Source organism: Aplysia californica, unplaced genomic scaffold, assembly GCF_000002075.1.
Source record: "Aplysia californica isolate F4 #8 unplaced genomic scaffold, AplCal3.0 scaffold00049, whole genome shotgun sequence".
NCBI classification, from domain to species: Eukaryota; Metazoa; Mollusca; class Gastropoda; order Aplysiida; family Aplysiidae; genus Aplysia; species Aplysia californica.
The window spans coordinates 1,150,110-1,173,986 of NW_004797319.1; the positions used below are offsets into that span (position 1 = coordinate 1,150,110).

Consider the following 23,877-nt stretch of genomic DNA (forward strand, 5'->3'; position numbering starts at 1 on the left):
ATACTAGCTCAAAAGTGAAGTCATTATTCTTTAGAATTCTAGACTCTTTAGGACGAGATGTTCTAAACAAAAAACTTGTACCGCAATCAGATTACTGTCCCAGTGTTTTGAGGATAATTTGACTTGTCTTCATACTTTGAGGCACCCAAACGAAATAATTTTGATGTTATGCTCTTTTGAAAATACTGACAGTATGTGAGTTTGAGGCCATACTTTGCAGCACACAACAAGTTTCCACAAGGTAACAGTTGTGGACATGATACAATTAAAAATGTACAAAAAGGAAAAGTATAGTATAAAGATTATGGGACAAAACTTAACAAGCTTGCATAAGAAACAGAGAACTGAAAGAGTTGGCTTTCTCTCGGGAAAAAGTTATAAATATTTGGAACCCCATTGCATGATCGAGATTGCTAATCGTCCCTCTTGCCATCCCTCTCCCCTTCATGCTGCCCTTACAATTACAATTATATAATGGTCTGTCTTGCGTAGATGTGCTTTCGACGCTGATGTCTTGGGTGATGGAAGGTTGCGATCCAGACCTGGCCATGACTCAACCAGACGCAGCTATCAAAGTGCGGCACCTGAAAGTGGGCATCAAGCTAGCAGGGCTGTTGTGTACTAGCGACGAGGAGATTGCTCTGGGTCTGTTGGTGAGTGGACAATCTTTCTCAATCGAGTGCTATTTGTACGTATTGTTATTTTGTGTTTGGGTATATTATGCGAATAGATGCGCCATTATTAGGTATCACTTTCTTTTTTTTTCTTCTTCTTGTTTTGTTTCCCCTGAGGTGGTTTTTTGTCTAACTTTTTCTTTACACTAAGTGGCTCTTTGATCAAACTAAATTGAAACTGAAACCATATATTTTCTGTGTGAAAAGCTAGTAGCCCAGCAAATAAAGTTCAATTCATTTCAATTCAGTCCCCGTTTTACATATATGATCTGTCTTGTCACCCATACTTGCACTTTCTATCTCACGACCATCGCTTGAGCTCTGCGTATCCTCCACTCAAGGTCTAGTGTTTTTATAAACAAAATTCAATCAGGGTCTGTTTGTAAGCGCCACTGGTAGGTTCTACTTCATATTGCTTGATCTATCTTTTTTTTCTGGTCAATATTTCAGAATGCTGATTTTTGTTGTTGTTGTACTTCCCTCTCTCTTTCTCTCTCTCTCCCTCTTTCTCTCCGTAGCCCTCCTGTTATCCTTTGCCCTGTTGTGCTATCACCCTCATTCCTCCTGTAACCCAGTCCATCACATTACACTTCTACCCCTCATACCTCTTGAAGTCTTGTTACTTCCTTCCCATCCCCTTCTGCCATGTTTCTAATGAACCATCCGCTCACATATATTGCTCCTGTTACAAACACCCCCCCCCCCTCGTAGCAAACCCACCCTGCTTTCAATCTTCCTGTTCTCCCTCCACAGCGTCGGGGTGTCCAGGCTCGCCTCTTGTCTCTACTGGAGAGCCAGTTCATTATGTTCAGTTTCAAGCACCAGGCACTGAGGGCTTTATCACGCACCACTCACTTTCCCGCTGGCATTCTTTGGTTCGTCGGCCGCCACTCTGAGCAGAGCCCCCCAGGAGAAGGGCAGGAAGACACGGGATATCAACGTCTTGTGAAAAGCTTACTTAAGCCCATGGTAAGGATAAGAGCGAAAAATCTCGGAGATCTCGTGTGAAAGTTGCGCTTGTTAAAGATCCCTTGGTGATCTTAACTCTTGTCCTGCGTCTGTGCCGAAATGCGAATCTTATCAACAACCGATTACGTTGGACGTGCCGGGCAGGCTGCCGGGGTCACTTAGTGTGTACTGTTGGTGTACAGCGCGCGCGCCAGGAAACGTGTGTTTTCGCCATGAATACCGCGGGAGTGTGTTAATCGATGATGAAAATAACGCTCTATCTTTCATAGCTTTCTATTTATAAAGTGTTACAAACACATGAATAACCCCCTCTCACAAGCTGATAAGACATTACAAGTAGTTACGCCCATTTGAATAACCTTTCTGGACGCTCTTGTTGTTATGACTGACCTGAGGTTCGAAAGGGGATAATATAGGTAAATTTCCGAATGTTTTACACTCAAATTGTTCTTTGTGCCTGCACAATGGTATTCAAAACTATCAAACAAGCTTATTTTTTATCAGGTAGTATCATTTCATACAAAATCAAGCTCCTTTGAAAGATTTTTGTATAGAAAAATGGAAGTCTTGTTTCCTGATTATCCTTTCGAGCTCCTCATGTCTAAGTGGGTCAATTTCTTCTGTAATTTTATTGGACGAACATCTAGAGCTTCCAACTTGGCATGTTTTGAATGAGACGTATGCCTCGATTACGAACCAACGCAGGCAGTTGTAGAAGAAGGCCACAAACGCACACAAACTCAAGCAGACTGACGCACACACACTTGACCTGCGTGAATGGGGATCCGACTCGGGACCTGAATGACACGTAAGAGGATGCGCGCTGCGCGTGCGCTGAGCGTGCGCTGAGCCAGGGGCTACACTGATTCGGGACCAGAACGTAGGCGAGGTGCCGAAATAGGCTTATCGGGCGACATAAACCCGGCTCCCGCAGGACGAGGGTTAAAATTAATAAGTGTAGACTTCAGCCATCACTCTGGCAAAATTTAGAATTGCAAATTTTCTAGTCAATATAAAAACATACAGAGTACCTTCGAAATCGGAATGTTGTTGCCTGAAGGCAAGGGACCATACTAAGTAGGAAAAACAGTCACATATGTAAAAATCAGTTGCACTGCACGTTGAAGAACCACCAGTTGACTACCCCTGAGATCTAGCAAGGGAACGTAAAAAAGAAGCTGTCTGATGACGTGCTGAGGACTAGCAGTCTTTGGGAATCTTGAGAATAAGCTGTTCTTTGAAAAGTGCTGAAAATTAGCTATCTCAGAGAATGAGTAGAGGACTAGCTGTGCAGGGCAAAAGTGAGTTGAGGACTAGCTGGATGGCTGGATGGTGGAATATTAAGTTGAGGACTAGCTGTACAGTACAAGACTGAGTCGAGGACTGGTCAGGGTCCCCACCAGGTCAGGAAATCGGGGAAAAAGTCGGGAATTTTGAGATGGGTCGGGAGGTCGGGAAAAAGTCGGGAATTTTGTGATGGGTCGGTAAGTCGGGAAAGGATAGGGCCTGTGTAATGTGTAGCTGTCTAGACTGTATGGTTGATGAATCCTGAAGAGGAAACGTAATTGAACCGCTGTGGCGGAAGTGTATGTGTGACACCGAGGCTCGATCGGGAAGAATCAAGATCTACTTTCGCTTTCGTTACTACCCAGAAATTTTCCGGTAATAGTCTGATAGATAACGCAACATTTGTAGCATGCAGGTTGTGCATTATGAACTCTGTGTCGCCTTGAAAATAAATCAGTATTAAAAATTGCCCTCTTCTGTCGCTTGTGGAAAAAAAAAAGAAAAAGAACTTTTCAAACGTCTTGTCAGATTCGCCCTCGTGACCGGTCAATGAACCTGTGAGTACCGGTGGTCCGAGCGCTGTGAAGTAAGGACTCCTTTATAAGATACACTTCTTGTGGAAGGGGATTGGGGGGGGGGGGGATGAAGGCAACGCTAGAGGACAAAAACTGAACTTGGAAGCAAATTTTTAGCATTTTGATAACTACTTTAGAGCTCTCTGCAAAGCGCGCGTTGGTGCAGGCCTTGTGTGGAATCGGGATCCGTCATGCCTTGTTATTGAACTTAAGTGTTCGCATTTCATAGGATGGGTGATTGTAATTTATATTTATATTTTAGCTTTCTGTTCAAGATTGGCAGATTTTCAGTGTCACTGCATCTTTGCCCCCCCCCCCCCCCCCCAGTTCTTACACCTCTCACACTGAATAGGTGTACTTGAGCCATTCTAGTTATTACTAATATTACTCTACTTTGAGTTGCAGCAATGGTTTTCGTCTTCACGTTTATTATATGAATCATGACACCCAGACTGGTTATTGACAGTCGATATTCTAGTTCTAGGTCTTTTCTCAGGCTCAAAACAGGATTAATTTTTTATTTATAGGGCCTATAGTTTGTTATGTTGGCTAATATGATGAGGGGAAAATATAAATAAGTAAGAACAGACTGAAATACCAAAGTCTCTCAAGATCCCAGTGCCACACTGACATGTTGTTGACTGGATATAATGTACCTACATGTGTGTGTGTGTGTATTCACAAACATATACATGTATTATATTAGATATAAATGGAGCACACGCTTTCATTGTTATGTAACGTGTTCCTGGAATATGGATGAGGCCCCTCCCTTGGAAAATTGCGAAGCTGGCTTGGCAGTCGCCCAGTATTATAGTCATCTATTGTTCGAAGACTATACTACAAAATGTACATTTGCATTCATTTAAAGACATTTTGACTTTTTATCATTGATAGATTGGCTTTTTGGGGGATCATTCTTGACGCGCAGCGGCCTGATTTTTCCCTCGAATAGGGGTCTTGAAAATTTTTTCCAGGATTTGGTGGGGACCCTGACTGGTGTACATCAAAGTAATTTGAATATATTATCCACAAAAGGTTGTGTATAAGTTCTATTTGCTAATATATAACATTCCATGCTAATTTGACTTTAATACAACTCTGTGTCACATAATGTGCCACTTTTCTTAAAACAATCAAAATATTGAAATGTTTAGAAGCCAGTATGTTTAGCATTGATTTTATGATGAAAATATGTCATTTTTGTGTTATATAAGCTGTAGATAACAAATGCTATGTGTTTATAAATAAACAAACAAACTTTGAAGCCTTATTTCTAAAATTTGGTTTTGTACTTTGTCTTACACAATCAAGCATATTCTAAAAATTATTCAAAATATTACAATAAAAAACCCAGCTTCTTCTGCATTGAATTTCCTACAAGAATATGTCCTTAGCTCAAAATGCAAAATTTCTGACAACGGGGATCTTTCTCCAAACACATACATGTATGAAGGCCTGTGGGCCTCTTAATGGGGGTGTAAAGTTGCTGTTTCACAATGAAACCTATTAGTAAGTATTTCTTTTTAAAATCTTGGTTTTTGTTTGGCATCTCCCTTGAATAGATCAGCAAGCTGACCATGTCTGCATCAGCTCTGTTACGAAAGATTCATTTTTACGAGGCCCTAACAGACTTGTACAGTACCATTGAAAGGTAAGCTTTGCAGCAGCTCATGATGTTTTCAGAATAAATATCACCAAACATGTGAGCTCTTTCACTGTTCCAAGCACATATAGGATGAGGAGACTGGAAAAGGTCCATGAAATTTAGCTCACTTTGTGAGTTAATGAAAAGGTTCGTTTCCAAATTTTATGTGTTCTAGAGTATTCTCTTGCCCTTTTTAACTCCCAGTGGAGCACAGGCTATCAACGACATTACTCCTGCGAAGCCTGTCCTGAGCATCCTTTTCTAGCTGTTTCCATGATGTCCCCGCTTTTTCAATTTCCGCTGGTACCGCTTGCCTCTATGTCATCTTTGGTCTTCCCTTCTTACGTTTTCCTCTAGAGTATTGCACGAGTTTAATTCCCATTTGAATACTGTTGAGGTATTTTGGAGTTGGGAATTCTGAATTTAACATTCATCTCCTATAAGATAAAACTTTGGAGTGTCCTCAAATGACCCTAGTTCAAGACGTTCCCCTCTGGAGATTTGGACCTGCATTGTAGTCGGGTCGTCTGCATCGCCCCTTCTTCTTTTTTGTGTATGTTTTTCTCTTGTAACACCTCTAATCTTCGGCACTCATACGACCTTATTGTGATGCAAGTGCTGTAAAACACTTACTAAAAAAATAAAATGATATTGTAGTCGGGCCTGATATCAACTGTGTTAACTCACTCACCGCCATTGCCGCACCTGTGTCGGTCAATAGGCGACGACCGCTCACCACTGCTGCCGTACCCCTGTCGGTCGCGTATTTTCCTCTTTATTTCTACTAATTATCGACACATATGCGGCATCGGCATAGCCCAATTACTAGAGTAACGTCCCTTTGACCATTGAGAGCATTTTCACTTTATTAGAATGGTTTCCCTTGAAGTTCTGCCTATTTTTGAAACGGGAGTTCCCTTTGTCCTATTTCTGGGTTTTGTTTTGAACGTCGCACGGCCAAAATCGACAAACGCTAACGTGATGCTCATGCTGGTATGAATTGAAAATGGCTCATAATTTTAGAGATTCTGAATCCATATGATTCAATGAACTCAGATTCAGATAATGAAGTGCAAAATAATAGTAGTGATGGTAGTTAGAGAAGAGAGAAAGAGATAGATCACCTGTCGACAGCAGTAGTCTTTTACTAATACTAGATCTAGTAGTACGACGACTAACGGTGACAGTTGAAAAAGAGAAGCCTAAGTCATCATAAACTGTTGGAAACTCAAGTGCTGATGTGGTTTGCGTCTATGTATGCTAGTGACTTTGTGTTGATACCAAGCTATGTACAGTGGTCTCCGCCTAAGATCCCACCGCTTAGGATCCCGCTTCGCCTTAGATCCGGCTGTTTCGCCTAAGATCCGGCTGTTTCGCCTAAGATCCGGCTGTTTCGCCTAAGATCCCGCACTGAAGGAGCTACTGTCTGCTAAGATCCCGCTTTTCAGGTTTTCAGGTCATAATTTAGTTTTTTCTTCTTCTTTATTTAAGACCAAAAAAAAAAAGAAGAAAAAAACCTGGGCGCGCTCAGCTGATCAACCAAGTAGCAAAGATTTGCGATCCTTATCCAGTCCGTCACGTCGCGGATCATCCACTCTCATGAATGCGATCACACCTCTGGTGTAAATCTCAATAAGTGGTTACAATGTTTGTCCCAGACGGGATTGCACCAAGGTGTGAACTCGTGGATGCCTTGCTTTCCCCTGTCACCCGAGCCGTCCGCCTGACCTTACATCACACACTAGGTGGGGAGGGCCTACAAGCAAGCGTCTGACTGCATTCCATCAAACTGTGAACTCTCTCTCTCTTCTGGCGCTGTGGCTTCATAAACGGTCAGCGATGCCGACACCACGCAGGAACTCAACACTTGCCCTGGGGTCCTTAAAAAGTGCTGAAAGTGGGTTACTGAAATGTCCCAGCAGACGAAACTGTGAACTCGTGGACGCTTACGTTTTCTCGACCATCACTCTCATCTTTTAGTTTTGTGCTTTAACTTCCTAGACAGACTAGCGCCCATTCTCTTGGACTGTCCGATCGCCTTTGCGTAATGGGGTCATCTGTTGGCAGTGAACCTGCCTTTCATTTTTTAAAAATTTGGTCAGTTTGGTCACAGCACAACGATTTATGATGCATCATGACATGGGCGGGGAACTCCATTAGAGATGGAAAGCAATACATTTTTGATGTGGGGCATTGTTTGAAGCCAACTGGTTCCCATCTGGCGAAGTAGTATTTTTTTAAAAGCCCCACCCCCCGTCCCCAAACAAAAAAAAGGAAAAATTTACTTCTGAAAAGAACTTTTAGTGCCCAGGAGTCACGTCACTTTATTTTAAAGTAAAGGAAGATCATTGTACAGATTTTGGGCCTGACGTGAGTTACTGTGGATTCTTCCCCCTGGCCATTGGGCTAAGATCCCGGTTTGCCTAAGATCCAGCATTTTCCTTGCTCCCGAGCACCGTGATCTTAGGCGGAGATTACTGGATTTATACTTAAAGTCTTACAAGCTAGTGAAAGCATACGATAAATTTCTGTCAATTTAGGATGAAGAAACAGCTGTTTGATCTGATCCAAGTTTCCAAGACTAGTTTGACTACAAAAGTAGCCTCAATGTGTTTTTTTTTCTTTTGACTAGTAAAATATTTGAAGGTTTCATAGGAATACTCAACAAAGTCACATTTTTGTCATTTTTAAGAAATAATATCTTAAAAAATTTTCCAAAAAAACCCCAAAGATTTTCCCTTCTTTTTTTCTCGCATATTTCTGTTTTTCTATCTTTAAAATGTTGTTATGTGAGTGGTTGGCTGTTGCTCTGGTGTGGTTTGCTTCTTCTTTCCTATCAAACATCTATCGTCCTTATCTCCCCTCCTTCTTTTTTTATGTTTGTTACTCTCTTGTAACGCCTCTAATCTTCTGACGCTCATATGACCTTAGGCAGTTGCGAGCGCCGTAAAACCTCTACTAAAACAAAAAATCTCTCGTCTTTATCTCCCCACCTTCTTTTTTGTGTTTGTTACTCTCTTGTAACACCTCTAATCTTCGGCACTTATATGACCTTATTGTGTTGCAAGTGCCCTAAAACACTACTAAAACAAAATATAATGTTGTTATGGTAATCTGCATTGAAACGGCATGGAGTATTACTTAAAATATTAGATATTTTGACTTTTGTTTTTATCTTTCTCGTCCTCGCTGTGTCTCTGCGGGTGGCTGGTGGGTGCTCAGGTGTGGTTTGCTCTTTCTTTTATATCAAACGTCTATCGTCCTTATCTCCCCTCCCTCTTTTTTTGTGTTTGTTACTCTTTTGTAACACCTCTATCCTTCGGCACTCGTATGACCTTATTGTGTTGTAAGTGCCGTAAATCACTTACTAAAACCAAAAAAACAACATTTTGTGTCTCTGACCTCAGAGTCATGGATCTACTGCCATCCATTGAAGAGCTTCAGGACAAGGAGGAAGAGGAGGAGGACGAGACTTTTTTACTCAGAGAGGAAGATGAGAACAAAATTCTGGCCAATCTGGAGGAAGTGACCAATGTGCTGTCCAATGCCCATGAGCTCATTGTACGTTCACTGACTGTGTGTGTGTGTGTGTGTCTTTGTGTGTTTGTGAGTGTGTGTGTGTGTGTGTGTGTGTGTGTGTGTGTGTGCAGAGCTGCCTACCATTACGGATTTTTCGTGTTTAGTACGGAAATCAGCTTCATAATACAAAAGTACGGAAACTTCGAAAAAATATGGGTTTTCGTCTAATCGTTGATAATAGCTTCTCCGCTGTTCGTCGACCAACAGGATCGAAAGGTTCGATTTTAAAATTATATGAATATCAAAAACTACGATGGAACTGGAAATGAATTTCTTTCTTACTGTTTACATCCTGGCAGTAGGCCTGGGCATTATTGGTTAAAAAGACTTCCCAAATAAGTAGGTACGTAGTTTTCTTAAAGTCACACGAAAGAGTACTGAAACTTACTGAAAAAGTAGGGAAAGGTACTGATAATTGGCATTGGTGATAGGCTCTCTCATGGGTAGGCAGCTCCTGTGCGTGTGTGTGTGTGTGTGTGCGTGCGTGCGTGTGTGCGTGCGTGCGTGCGTGCGTGTGTGCGTGCGTGCGTATGTGCATGTGTGTGTGTGTGTGTGTGTGAGAGAGAGAGAGAGAGAGAGAAAGAGAAAGAAAGAGAGAGAGAGAGAGAGAAAGAGAGAGAGCGAGAGGCTCTCAGTTTTCATCTGTGTGTGTATGTGTCGCCGTGTTCCTCTGTGTGCACTTCACAGTGTCTTTTCTGTAGATGTGTACTTCTCTGTATTTTTCTGTATGTGTGTGTCTTCCTCACTGTGTTCTTCTGTGTGTATGTGTGCCTTACCATGTTCCTCTCTGTGTGTCTGCTTCACTGTGTGCATCTGTGCATGCACAAATGTATTCATTTTTGTCTCGGTGCTTATATATATATATATATATATATATATATATATATATATATATATATATATATAATATTTATATATTATGTAACTCACTTAAAAGCAAAACCTAATTTTAGAGACATGATGTTTCAAAGTGCTATGATTTAGGCTAAAGGTACATGGGTTTGTCTCTAAAGGACTTTATGAGAAAAGAAATAGAATTGCTTGACCTTTCAAATGACAGAATAGGACCCTCAGTGGGCTCTTTGCTAATTTTTTGTCTCTCAACATCCGAAAATGAAACATATTTCAGGACTGGTATCATAATCCTTGACAGGTTTGTGGTGGTCAAAACTGATAGTCGTGTGGGTTGTAATGTTGGCTAGAGCCAGTCTCTGGATTTCCTGTCTTCCCCAGTGTGCAAACACAAGTGGAAGTCTTGCTGTATTGGGATTGTTGTAGGGCAATTGGATATGTTGACTGTAATGTATGTCTGATGTCTGAAATGTAAAAATGGGAAGGAACTATTTTGCGAATGTTGAAATAATGATTCTTTAATATCACAATTATTTCCCCTTCTTGATACGTCACATTTTGTCTCGTTTTGGAATCCACACGAAATTTCAGCGTAAACTAAACTAAATAAAATCAGTTCACCGGCAGGTAGGCAAGAGAGCGGCTGTGTTTTGTCTTTCTTTCAAGTATTAATCTTTTTATAATGTGAGGCCATATGCAGCCGTCACATTGACCATGACACTCAGTGAGCAGAGACAATCCAGTCTTCTTGAAGCTATTCAGTACCCAACGATTTTTGGTTGTAGTACATTGAAAAGTCATTCAGCGTATGGGTTTGTAGCTTTTCTTGGAATATTTAGAGGTTCAGAAGTCTTGGTAATTCTCACATGAAAATATGTTAATAGGAGGCATGTGATAAAAAGTGAATATGTCTTCCTTTATTATTGTATCAAACATTTTGTTTCAATATGTATTGGTGCATGTGTGCAAGTGCAGACTTGCCTATTTGTTTGTTTGTGTCTCCATTTGTGCGCTTGTATGTATCTTTGTGCAGGTGTGGGAAATGAAGAAATAAAAAATAGGAGGGTAGCGAGACCATTGTATGGTTGGAGGGCACCTCTGACAGGTCCTACCTCTTTCCTCTCCACCTGGAGTTTCTGTCTGTCCTACCGTTTTCCCTGCACTAAATGACTGTTGTTGTTGATGTTCCTCTGCTTACCCAAACCTACAAACAAAAACAAATTTCTCTTGGCATTCTTTCCTCATATTGAACAATAAATCTGTACTCAGGGCCAAGCTCCCAATGCCAACCCTTACAATTTGTTGGTGGACACCAAGTTGTGCTCTCCAGACACGGGACCAGCCGTCTACAATGTGGCGAGTGCTTGGTATGTTTCTTTCCTCCATTCTTCAGTGTTACATTACTGACGGTATGTTTCTGCCATAACGTTTTTAGGATTATGTTGCTGGTATGTTTCAGTCCTTGAATTTTCAAGCAGGTAATTGGAGGGTACCACTGGTAGGTTCTACTCCTTTTCTTTCCGTCTCCTTTTTTTTCATCTGTCCTCTATCTTACTCTTTCCCTGCACTTAAATAACCATTATTATATAGATGTTCTCTTCGTTATTCAATTTCAAAACAGAAATGGGCACTGATAAAAAAGTAAATTCTACCTGTGGTGTCTTCCTGTCACCTGACAAACTTGTAAGCGCTGAGCCTCTTGGTTCTGTGTCAGGTGTAGGGTAAGTGGTAATTAAGGCCTTGATGTTGTGCTAATTTTCCCTGATATGTACAGTTATCCCCTTGTCTTAAAGGCCCCTTGGCTTTCAGCATTTGCCTGCTTTCTTAGAGACACTTTTTGTTTAACATACATAGAATCTAATGTGACTCGTACTTTTGAGAAAGCCCATCTCAACATAGCTCATGGTCTGCTTAGTGTGAAAAACGTGTGAATTTTGTGCTTTCTGTATGACCAGAGTCAGTTTCCCCCTGGATTTGTCAACTCTTCTCTACCTTCTCTTTCCTGTTTTTTAAATTATATTGAGAGTCTTTGGTTAGGTCAGCGGGTGGTTGGAGGATGCCACTGGTAGGTCCTACTTTTTTACTTTCCCTCTGTCATTTTTGTCTGTCTGTCTGCTTCTTTTTTCCTTTCAAACATCTATCGTCCTTATCTCCCCTCCTTTTTTATGTTAGTTACTCTCTTGTAACACCTCTTATCTTCTGGCGCTCATGTGACCTTATGCAGTTGCGAGAGCCGTAAAACCTCTACTAAAACTAAATTAACTGTCTTACTTTTTTCCCAGCACTAAAAATGACCATTATTTTTTGTATGATGTGCTTCTCTTTACTCAAAGAAATAAGCAAACAATCTGTCAGGTGTTCTTTCCTTTTGATCCGTTGTATTGACGCTTATCTTTTTCTTGTTATTAGTCATAATCATGCGTACATGTTTCTCTTTAATTCAAACAAACTTCCCTTTCTCTTTCCCATTTGTCTACTTTCTTGTGTTTTGTTTTCTCTATCTGTGATGTGTGAAAGATTTGAGGTGGCCACTGCTAGGTCTTTCTTTTCTTTCTCTCCGTTGTTTCAGTTTGTGTGTATTACTGTTCCCGCACAAAATGACAGGTATTGTGCAATTGTGGTTGTCTTTGTTTTAGCATAACGTAACCATCAACAAAGTTTGTATTATAGCATTGATATTCTTGTCAGTTTCTGTTGTGAAAGAACTTTTGTTTCCCCGTTGCGCAGCTGTCTATTAGAAAGTGTTCTCGCACTGCTGGCCACCCCAGCCATGGTGAGTCGTCCCAGTGTGTATCTGGCTGTCCAAACCTTGCTCCAGAGACTGCTGGAGAAACAAGATGGTCTTCTGTTCTTGGGGTCTCACCCAGACACTTCAAATGGAATCTTGCGGTGCCTACTGCAGACTGTGGTTAGTATTAAAGGATGATGTTTTGATTATGTGAGAGGGTGTTTGGAAGGCATGGCTGGTAGGTTCTACTTCTGGACTATCCTTCCTTTACTTTCATGCTAATATTTTTCACTTAACTCAGGACAGTTTCTGTCTCTTGTCCTGCAAATGGTTTTAGCACATTTTTTACCTTAAAATGACACAGTATATTCTTCCTTTTCTTCGTCCAGTAGCGAAAGGTGGACTTTCTGTGGGAAGGCTGAAACACATGATTTCAAGTGCAGACATAAAGTGTGTTTATATGTGCGAGCATCATGAATGCGTTTCCTTCAAATGCATTTATGTAAATACACCTCTCCCAAAGGAGTAATTGGGTTCATTTACCGATTTTTTGCTGTGGAAAAAGTTAAGGGGAATGGATGTTAATGAGCACCATACTCCTACGCCTGTCTCAACCAAACCACAGGAAGATACTGAAGAGTCGGGAGAAGAGGTCCCCTCCAGGCAGCTGGGCATGGAGATGGTCTATCATCTACAAGTGCTTGCCTATGTGGACCAGCTACTGACCTGGCACAATTCAGGTGAGTCCTGAAGTTTTGTTTTTGAAAATCTCTTATTGGTTAGGAACTCAGCAAAATAGATAATTTGGCGGGCAGATAAGATAAGATAATATGGATAGCTTAAAAGGATAAAGTCAGGCAAGCTGAGATTGGTAAGATATGGTGAGCAGGTCAGATTGGATACAGAAATCAGGAATGAAAAGATAGAATGATTATTTATAGTCAAGTATCCGCTTCCATGAAAGGCTCAAGCATTTTCACAATAGCTCCCCTGGCGTGCCAGGTAGCTCCAATACTGTCTCAATCTCCCAAGGGACGTACTGTTTTGATGCCTGCTAGAAGTGCTCCTCTGTCATTCATGTGTTCTCAATTTCTTCTCTTTCTGTTGACAAGTATTTCATTTCGGTTTGGTAGACTAAGGTACCCGAGGTAAAGTTGATTTCCCAATGATACAACATCCTACCCTGTGATATCCTTTTGATTGTGAGCTTTTTATTGCTAGGGACTAGCCTCTAGAAAAGTGACAATAATGATCTTGTGTGCTTTTGTATCAGGGTCCAAGGTCATAGATGATGCTGATGTGATCACGGCACTGCATGGTTTGCACACCATGTCCTTCAGTTCAGTGAGTCGAGACCCACTCATGGGTCGGCACATCACAGCTAAGGTCATTGCTCTGGACAAGAATTTGGAGGCATTGTTGCCTTTCTTGGAAAAGAGTGGTAAGCTGGATACTGTAATTGTTTTTGGTGTTGATCCCTTGATTTTGGGGGATTTTTGCTTTTGATCTAATGTTTAATGCTGAATGATGATGATTTGTTTTTTTAAAATTCTTTAGGCAGTAGGCGTTACTTAAGTTGCCCCTCTATGAGAAGAGTGGTAAGCTGGAAACTCTTGTTTTTGTTATCAGTCAGTTGATGTGTGGGCTTTTTCCCTTTGATCTTATGCTTAATGCTGCCAAATGTTGATTTGCTTTTTAACTCTTTGGGTGGCAGGTATTTAATTACTTATGTTGGCTAAGAAAGAGTGATAAACTCGAAATTGTCGTGGAAAGGAGCATTATGTGGGTTTACCTGGATCGTACACTGTGGAATCATACGTCTCAATTTTTGCAGCATACTCTCTGGGAAAGGGTGTCCTTTGAGTCTGTTTGTGTATCGTACACTGTAGACTGGGGCATCAACTGGGTTTGTCTGCAGCATATATGTCTACTGTGGAAAGAGCGGTCACTTATGTCTGCCTGTGGCTTGGACTTCTAAATGCTGTGCAATGAAATGACTATTTCCCTTTCAACTCTTTGGGCAGTATTTGTTACTTGTGTTGCGTCACTCTGTATGAGCCTTGACTTGCAAGTTTGACAAAGGTTAATCTTGTATTCCTTGTCAAAGCAGGCTTTCCTTCTCTTCACAGAATAGCAACCAAGGGGAAAACAACACTTGGATATTTTCCTTGGTATTCTTGTACTGTACTGAAATCTGCTCAAAGTAATAATAGTTTTATGAATGACAAAACAAGCAGCTCCTATTTCTATTCTTTACCTTAAATGTTCTTGCCTGTCTTTTCCCGCCACTGACTGACCGACTGACAGTTTTTGGACTGGCGTTTGTGGTGCAGCGGTCAGGAGACCTGATTTAGATTCCCGAGCAGGGAGAAAATTTGGATCCATTATCTCGGTCTTTCTGCTGGGATATTGTATCCCTTTCAGCCTGGAATGGCTCTGACAGACAGGGTTGAAAGTCTGCTGCCTAAATGATCTAAACTGTGTCGATGGGGGCATAAAAACACACAGTCCAAAAAAGTTTCGTCTGTGATTTTCCTGCTCTGTGAGAAGTTGTTGATTGCTCTGGTTGTCAAGGGCTGCCACTGGTAGCTCATGTTTCTATTCTTTACCTGTCTTTCCTGCTCTTTTCAAGATTAAAGAGACCCTAATTGTATCCATGTGCTTCTCTGTACTCAAATAAACAAACTGTTTTGCTTTTTATCAGCACAAAATGACCATATTTTAGTGTAAATGGGCGTGGCTGGTTGGAAGGCTGTAAGTGTTAGGTCCTACTTCATTACTTTCCATCTGTTGATTATGTCTGTGTGACCTTTTTTCCAGCACTGAAAACTCATTATTTTGACGATTTGCTTCTTTACTCACACAAACAAACAAGTAAACATGTCTGCTGAAACTCAAACTGTTTTCCTCTGGGTTGTTGGCAGGTGCTCTGGTGCAGCTTGCTCCTTCTTTCCCATCAAATGTCTATCGTCCTTATCTCTCCTCTTTCTTTTCCTTGTATGGTACTTTCTAGTAACACCTCTAAACTTTGGCACTTATATGACCTATTTGTGTTGCAGGCGCCCTAGAACTTTTACTAAAACTTAAAAACAAAACTCTTGCATTTTCCTGCTCTGTGAGAAGTTTTTGACTCCCCTGGCCTATTTTTCTATGTTAACTCTCCCCAGGTGAGGAGGTATTTGATGGTCAGCTGCGAAAGTCGGTCAGCGCCAACTACACAGTGCAGCTTCTGCTGATGCTGGTCAAGACGAGCAGCAACGCGAGCATGCTGGAGCACTACGCCCCTCGCATGCTGGCTTTGTGCCAAGACAGTGAGTTGAGATCCGTAACCCCTTATCTCCGGCAAGCTGCTCCCAGCGGCTCATGGTCGGAATCGCTGTGCTGGTGAGCTGCTGGCAGTGGTTCGGGCACATTCCTTGACGACGACTTTGACGTCAAATTACTTTTCGGCCATTGCAAGTCTCTTTTATTGGCAGTTCATTCAGTAGATGAAGAACTATCAAACTAGGTTCACTTGTTTTAATTTAAGGACCAATTTAATGATGTAAATGTCACTTTTTAGATTTCGTACCAAAAGAGGGCCCTGGCATAGTGGGTTTACCCCCCTCGGAGATAAAGAGTTAAATTCTTCTTGAGGAGGTCTAGCTAGGTCTATATGCCAATATTTGCAAGTAAACATCTACCTGTAGCAGAGACCAACTATTTCTATTTTCGTCCTTCCTGGGCAGAATAGAATAGATATGTCTATGAAGCTTGAATGACTTCCCTCGTATGACAATATTGGCGAGTAAACATTTACTTGCGAAATTCGAATGGCTGAATTTATTTGACTATATTGACTAATAAACATTTACTTGGGTTACATTTAGATAGCTTTGATTATATGCCAATACTGTCTGAATAATTCCAGTGACATCCTTTATAGGCAAAACTAAATAATCACATTTGGATGCCACTGTTGGTGAGTGAATGTTTACTTGTAAAATTCCAGTGATATCCTCTTTGGGCAGAACTAAATATAGTCATTCCTTCACCTAAGACCACTTGTACTAATAATTAACCACTTCCAACTTCTCCCCTGGCATTTTTATTACATTGTAATAACACTGTCCAAGGTGACCAGCTGTTTAAGATGGCCACTTTTCTTCTTGACAACAGGTGATTATCTTGAGCAAGTAGTAGTCACATTTATATGCCAATATTGGCAAGTAAACATTAACTTGTGAAATTCCAGCAACTCTCTCTTTGGGCAAAACTAAATAGCCATGTTTATGTTTCAATATTGGTGAATAAGGATTTCGCTACCTTAGAATTACACATTTGTGAGGCATCATGGTGACGCTCGTCAAAATATTGAAAACAAAGAAATCGGCATTTTTTTGCCCGACGTAATTTTTTTTCTTATTTTCTTTTTTTCGCTCAACACCTTTCAGTTCCATTGAAAAACACTTTTCTGTGTGGATTTAACTTAAAAACATTGATTAAAGGCAAAAAATGTAGATTTTCGGTTAACAAGGACTCTCAAGCTAAAGAAGGTACAAAATTTTAGCGCCTATTTTCTCGCTAATTTTACCTCTGAAACCAGGCAACCCTGACCTCATTCAATCTCAAACATTTCGACTTCTATTCAACATAGATGGATATTTTTTTCACCAAAAGAAAGGCAAATGAACAGGCTTTAAAATGGTACCAATAACCCCATATGCCCAAAAATTGATGAGCGCCTGATTCCACCACGTTGTCACACATTTCTATCTGCTCAGTACCTGGTTTTGAGAAATTTGACTTTAAAAATTTTGAGCTTCACAATATGTCAAGCTTTTTCGAATGCAATTCTTTGAATATCTTGATAATGACTCCGAATAATCTTACGATTTTGATAGATCAGGTAGATCATTTTGTTTCTGACCTCATGGTCCTAATTAATAACTCCAAACGGCCAAAAACATCAGATAGAACTTTGTAATTCTAAGTTAGCGATTTGTCTGTGAAATTCCAGTGACTCCCAAACTTGGCAAAACTCTTTAGCTATGTCTATATCTGCCGTTCAGTGTAAGACTCCGCCATTCGCCACTTTTCAAATTTGCCTATGGAAGAGTCTTACACCAAGCAGTTGATATGTCAGTTTTAAATGGCCAAACATTTACTAGTGATGTCCCTGTGACTTTTCTCTTTCTTTCGCCTAATGAACTGAGTACTGTGTGGCTCTGTGGTGTGTGAGCTGTCTCACAGTTATGTCAAGCCTACGTCAGTGTCTTGGCGTTTTGGGTGTGTCCTTGAGCAAGAGACTAGCACTCAAGCTGAAACACTGGTGCTGCATCGTGGCGACCAGCAATAGCATATTTCTAAGAATGTCTATATTAGTGTGGTATTGTGTATTGTGGGATATTGATGAATAATTGTGTGTATGCGCGCGCGTGCTTATATGTGTGCGCGTGCATGTGTGTGCATGCGCACGCACCATTGAATATCGAATTTTCCTAGGAAATCAATGAAAGCTGTGTTTTATTGTATTTTATTTAATTAATTTTTTTGTTTAAATGCTTGAACTTAAATGATAAATGTTTCTTGAACTCAAATCATAACGGAAGCCCCTGACTCAAATTTTAGGTTCTAGTACCAAGCTGACCCAGTTGCAGGAGTGGTTGCTGCCCACAAAGTCCCTGACTAGCTATGACTTGGACGGGCTGCCGGCTATGATTGCTCAGATGAAGCTGTTTGCCGATGATGTGAAGAAGGTGCCTCCTGGACTGATCACTGTGCTCAGGATTATTTCCTCGCTGTTGGATTCCATCTCTGCCGGGGTGGAAACTACATGTGAGAGAGGGAGAGAGAAAGACAGAGACAGACAGAGACAGACAGAGGGACAGACAGAGAGACAGAAAGAGGGACAGACAGAGAGACAGTGATAGAGAGACAGTGATAGAGAGAGAAAGAGAGAGAGAGAGAGAAAGAGAGAGAGAGAGAGAGAGGGAGGGAGGGAGAGAGAGAGAGAGAAGACTCCTTGCTGCTGGATTCCAGCATGATCTAAACAAGATGGATGTTGAAGTGGATATTTTAAAATATTTACTCTGGAGAATGATGTACTGAGTCAAGGTTTTCTTCATGAAATGATAGTGTTGATATTTATTGTGTTTTGTTGTTATGAACTGAAGTGTGCTGATGGTTGAAGAGCACCACTGGTAGATCCTACTTCTTTTCTTTCTCTCCAGTGTTTCTGTCGCCTTTTTTTTTTTTTTTTTTGGTTTCACTGGATGACCGTTATTGTGTCCATGTGCTTCTGTTTTCTCAAATGTGCTAATATTTATGTCTGTTTGTCTTGCTCTTTCAATGCACTGAATTACTGTCCTGTTTGTTGATGTGCTTCTCAAATGAACAAATATTTTCTTTTCCAGCCAGCATGGTTGAAGCCAAGTGTCAGTTTGTGGTGGAACTCTACAGTGCTGACTGCTTTCCCATCTTCATGAACATTTTGCAGGTGTGCACGATGTTTGCTAATAATAGCAATAAGCTAGAGACAAACGCAGTTTCAGACACTCTTGAATCAACATATAAAGGCCTTGAATGTCTCATTGTCACTGGAAAATTACTTAAAGAATTTGGACAGATGGATGATGAGGAAAGACCAATGATATTGGGCTTTTTTTTAGAGCATCTGAGTAGAAATCAGTGCCTGGATTTGCCACGCTAGATCAGAAGAAGCTGCAGTAACATCATACGTTTAATAATAACTTTTCTATTTTTAATTGACACTTCATCGAGAGGACAAAATTAAAAGTTGAACTTTTGCGCATTTCCATATTTATTGTTGATGCAGAATGATTGGCTTATATTGAGAACCATGTCACATATGTCTATTATCACTTTGGTCTAATCTTGTCGATCAACATATTTTGCCTTAAAAAATGGGGGGGGGGGGTTGTTGTTGTGTTGCTTATTTTTTTCATTGTTCTCCCCTTTTGTTTACTTTTATCTTTTCATTTGATCGTAAAGTCTTTGTCTTTTAAAAAAAATGTCAATTTCCCCTTTTGTAGAAATTCAGTGAGTCCCAGCTGAAGGTGTGGCAGCAAGGGGTCCCGTACACCAGTGACCAGTGGTGCACCTATTTCTCCCTGATCCAGCCCACACTGCGCCTGGTGCATGTGGTCCTGGGCCAGCTCATCCAGGCCTTTGCCACCGAGTGTCGCGCTGACGCCGACGCTGCAGCTGCTGGGAAGGCGGCTGTTGGGTCTGGTGATGCAGAGCAGGAACCACTTTTGCTGAATCCGGTAAATGGAATTTTAATAAGGGGATGGAAGATAGAATAGACAAGATAAATGAAAAATATAATAAATAAAATGAATAAACTTATGCTTTTAAATTTAAAAAAAAATGAACAAAAGAAATAAAAAATTTCACTTCCAACTGGTCCTTGTTTGGAAATTTGGTCAACATCTATTTAAAAAAACCCCCAGTAAATAGGCATATCAACACAATAATGATCATTTAATGTTACGAAAAAGCAAGATAGACAGACAGAAACAGAAAAGGGAAAGGAAAGAAGTTGGATTTACTAGTGTCACTTTCCAAGCGCTTAAGTTTTACAATGGCGTGCATACATACATTAATTTGTTAAAATACATAGGTACAATAATTTATGAGCACTTTACAATACCACAAGGAAAGCGTAAGAAGGGAAGACCTAAGATGACATGGAGGCGAGCGGTATCAGCGGAAATTGAAAAAGCGGGGACATCATGGAAACAGATAGAAAAGGATGCTCAGGACAGGCTTCGCTGGAGTAATGTTGTTGGTGACCTGTGCTCCACTGGGAGTTAAAAAGGGCAAGAGAGAGAGAGAGAGACTTTACAATACACAATATTACTTCAATACTGACAACGAACAGGACATTGCTGGTGTCATTGTGCAGAGCTCTGCTTTTTGAGCTAGGGTTACTGGTTATTGTGTTTGTTCGCACCCACTCCAGTGATCATACACTTAAATGTTGTCTCACTGACTTGAGCTTGACATTATTGTGAGCCTGAACTTGCTGACCACACTTGATCATCAGGGACCTTGTCTAACAATTTTGTCGCATTTTTGTTCGTTTTGTTTTAGTGGAAGTATTACTGTGCTCGCAACTGCATAAGGTCATATGAGTGCCAGAAGATTAGAGGTGCTACAAGAGAGTAACAAATATAAAAAAGAAGTAGGGGAGATAAGGACGATGGATGTTTGATAGGAAAGAAGAAGGAAACCACACCAGAGCCCCCGCCAACCACCCACCATTTATGTTCGATTGTCACCAAGCCCACTTTCAAGGCCTTCTTTTGGTTATCCACTTGAATTCGCTTTGGATAAATTTATGGAAGTAGTTTGAAACCACCAGTTCATTGCATTTTGACATACATGTATTTCAGCTGAGGATCAGACAGTACCAGTAATAATTTAATCATCTCTTGATTTTGCCAGTTATTTTCATCTGTCAAATTGCTATTTATAAACCTGGACAAACCATCAATATGTCAATCTGTCATTATAAGCAAATACCAAAACACTTTTTATTTCCATATTTTTTTTTTTACAATAAAAAAAATAATGCACTTGGAGACACTCTATAGGTTGGCAACAGGACACAGATGAAAGTGTTTTTTATCTAAAAAGATACCTTTGTGCTAGTTTTGGATTGTATATTTTTGCGAAAATGTGGATGATTTTTTTGTAGGGATAGTCTGTTATTAGCTCAAGCTACGCCAAAAGACATATAATCTGTCTACAGTAAGCGAAAAATATAAATGAAGAAAATTGGGATTTATTTCAGTTCAGAGATCTGACCTCAGTCCCTGTGCTGCTGGAGCTACACACGGTCATTTGTTCTGTCCCAACCTCCTCTCTCTATAGTGCTGACCTAGCCAAGGTGAGTACTGAGTGACACACTTGTCTTCGCTGCAGGATCCTAAACAGCGAACTCCAAAAATGCAGTTTTAGTTCTTTCCCCCTGAATTCTGACTGACTTCTCATAATGAATTCTGTAAATAACTTTCAGCCAGATTAACATATCCAAATAGTTGCTACAGTGTTGATTCTGAACAGCTGAAATGATTGTAACTGCCTTGTTTTTTTTAGTTTTTTCATTTGCCAGTAAAATTTACAGACAAGTTAGGCATTTAGAATCCTGCAGTGATGGTGTGTTCTGAAGCAGCCTAGCCAAGGTGATTAAAAATTGAGTGACATGCACATGTTCATGAGGGATTTAGCCGAGGCAAGTGACATACTTGTAACACTGCTGTCTCAACCAAGATGAGTAACTCATGTGAGGAGTCCTTGGGAAAAAATGGGCATAGCCACAAACCGGGGTCAATTGTAAAAGCTTGTGGACTCCTACCTTCATACTTGTTTGATTGGTGGTTTATTATGTTTGTTGAATGGGAAATCTTAACAACAAAAATCAACCAACAGTTGAACAGATATAAAGTTATGAGTCAACAAGCGTTCAAAATTGATGCCCTCACGATTGTCAGTTTGTGACTATTCCCATTTTTCCTGTGGACTGCTCTTGTGTTATTATGCTGTCTTAGCCAAAGTGAGTAACACATGTGTTATTATGCTGTATTAACCAAGGTGAATAACATATGTGTTATTATGGTGTCTTAGGCAAGGTGAATAGCACATGTGTTATTATGCTGTCTTAGCCAAAGTGAGTAACACATGTGTTGTAATTTTGTCATAGCCAAGGTGAATAACACATGTGGTATTATGCTGTCTTAGCCAAGGGGGTAACACGTGTTATTATGCCGTGTTTGCCAAGGGGGTAACACGTGGTATTATTACTGTCTTAGCCAAGGTGAGTGAAACAGGTATATAGTAATAGTGATGTTCTGGCCAATCTGAGTAATGTACATATGTTATAGTGGTGTCCTTGTCAAGGTGTGTAGAGCACAGGGGGGAAAAAGGGCATAGTCACAAACTGAAAATCATGAGGGTATCATTTTTGAACGCTTGTTGACTCGTAACTGTATTTCTGTTCAACCGTTGGTTGATTATTGTTGTTTGATTTCCCATTCAACAAACATAACAATAAGTCACTAGTCAATCACATGAAACTATGAGTCCACAAGCTTTTAAAATTGACACCCTCACAAGATTGCAGGGCCTGTCATCGTGACCGGTCAGTGAACCTGCGTTCATTCGCATCATGTGAGATCGGCATGAGTAAGGGACTTGCGGTTGTTGGTGTTATCAAAGTTCATTCAAAGTAGGAGCGTTGCATCAATACAGTTTACCGCAGCAGGATAAGGCGGTGGTGCAAGAAACTGATGCTAAGATTAAAACAATTTCCCTGTTCAATTGTTATTATGTGTACTGGGGCAACGATCATCTTTTTTTTCCTTCTTTGTCTGTGTACTACCTGATTTGGGGCCAAAATACCTGAAAGTGACCCTGAATTTACCTGAAATGAGAACTTTGAGGTAGGCAGCCCTGTAATAGTGCTGTCATAGTGGTGTCTTTGTGTGAGCAGGTGGTTAGTGAATGTTTTGATTGGGTCTGCTCCTTCTACTTCTATTCAGTGTTTTCTATTGTCCCGATCTAGTCTTAACGAATTGTGGCCGCTACTGTGGTGCCTATTTAACAAATGGTTTGACGGCAGCAGTGGTATGCTCTATTTTTTTGTGTGTTCCCCCTGTTGTTTCTGCCTTTCTTTTTTTTTCAGCTGCGGTAAATCACTGTTATTGCGTCTATATGTTCCTCTTTACACCGTAACTCAAGTCTGTGCTGATTTATTATAAACCACAACTTGTGGGTGATTGGCGGGTGCTCTTGTTTGGTTTGCTCCTTCTTTCCTATCAAACATCTATCGTCCTTATCTCTCCTCCTTTTTTGTGTTTGTTACTCTCTTGTGACACCTCTAATCTTCGGCACTTTAATGACCTTATTGTGTTGCAAACTCTTACTAAAACTAAAACTAAACCTCCTCCTCTCTTCCTTTTTTTTGTTTGTATGTTATTCTCTAGTATCGCCTTTAACCGTCGTCACTTATATGGCCTATTTGTATTGCTAGTGCCGTAAAACTCTTACTAAAAGTAAAGCTACACTTATTGTGAACCAACTGGAATTCAAAACTTGTTTCTCCTTTTTTTCTGGTGTTTGTTGCTCCCTTGTAATTCATCCAGTCTTTGGCACTTATATAGCCTATTTGTGTTGCAAGTGCTGTAAAACTCTTACTAAACAAACAGCTTTGACTTGGTCTCTGTGTGTGACAGATACAGCAAGATGTGGTGGACACTCTGTTGACACTAACACAGGAGGAGCCGCAGACGACACAGACGGACGACGGTCAGTTTACTTATTGTTTTGATGGTGGTCAATTTATTTATTGTTTATCATAAAGTGTTTTATGCCCTCATTGGTGTGTGGTTGGCGGATGCTCTTGTGTTGTTTGCTCCTTCTTTTGTGTTTGTTACTCTCTTGCTACACCTCTTATCTTCAGCACTTATATTTGACCTAGTTGTGTTGCAAGGGCTGTAAAATACTTCCTTTAACCAAAGATAGTAAATAACAAGATGGGCCACTCAGCCAAAAAAGTGT

General features: G+C 40.6%; 1 protein-coding gene across 1 annotated transcript in view; it reads left to right on the forward strand.

Moving 5' to 3' along the window:
* LOC101845151 (protein virilizer homolog) overlaps positions 1 to 23,877 on the forward strand; it is a 66,315-nt gene that overhangs the window by 20,311 nt on the left and 22,127 nt on the right. Inside the window, exons 12-25 of the mRNA XM_005092598.3 lie at positions 493 to 653; positions 1,428 to 1,643; positions 5,071 to 5,159; positions 8,561 to 8,714; positions 10,854 to 10,951; positions 12,312 to 12,492; positions 12,938 to 13,052; positions 13,586 to 13,753; positions 15,480 to 15,623; positions 17,923 to 18,129; positions 18,708 to 18,790; positions 19,347 to 19,580; positions 21,113 to 21,208; positions 23,553 to 23,625. Of these exons, the coding sequence (XP_005092655.1) occupies positions 493 to 653; positions 1,428 to 1,643; positions 5,071 to 5,159; positions 8,561 to 8,714; positions 10,854 to 10,951; positions 12,312 to 12,492; positions 12,938 to 13,052; positions 13,586 to 13,753; positions 15,480 to 15,623; positions 17,923 to 18,129; positions 18,708 to 18,790; positions 19,347 to 19,580; positions 21,113 to 21,208; positions 23,553 to 23,625 (2,019 nt within the window). The remainder of the gene's footprint in view (positions 1 to 492; positions 654 to 1,427; positions 1,644 to 5,070; positions 5,160 to 8,560; positions 8,715 to 10,853; positions 10,952 to 12,311; positions 12,493 to 12,937; positions 13,053 to 13,585; positions 13,754 to 15,479; positions 15,624 to 17,922; positions 18,130 to 18,707; positions 18,791 to 19,346; positions 19,581 to 21,112; positions 21,209 to 23,552; positions 23,626 to 23,877) is intronic.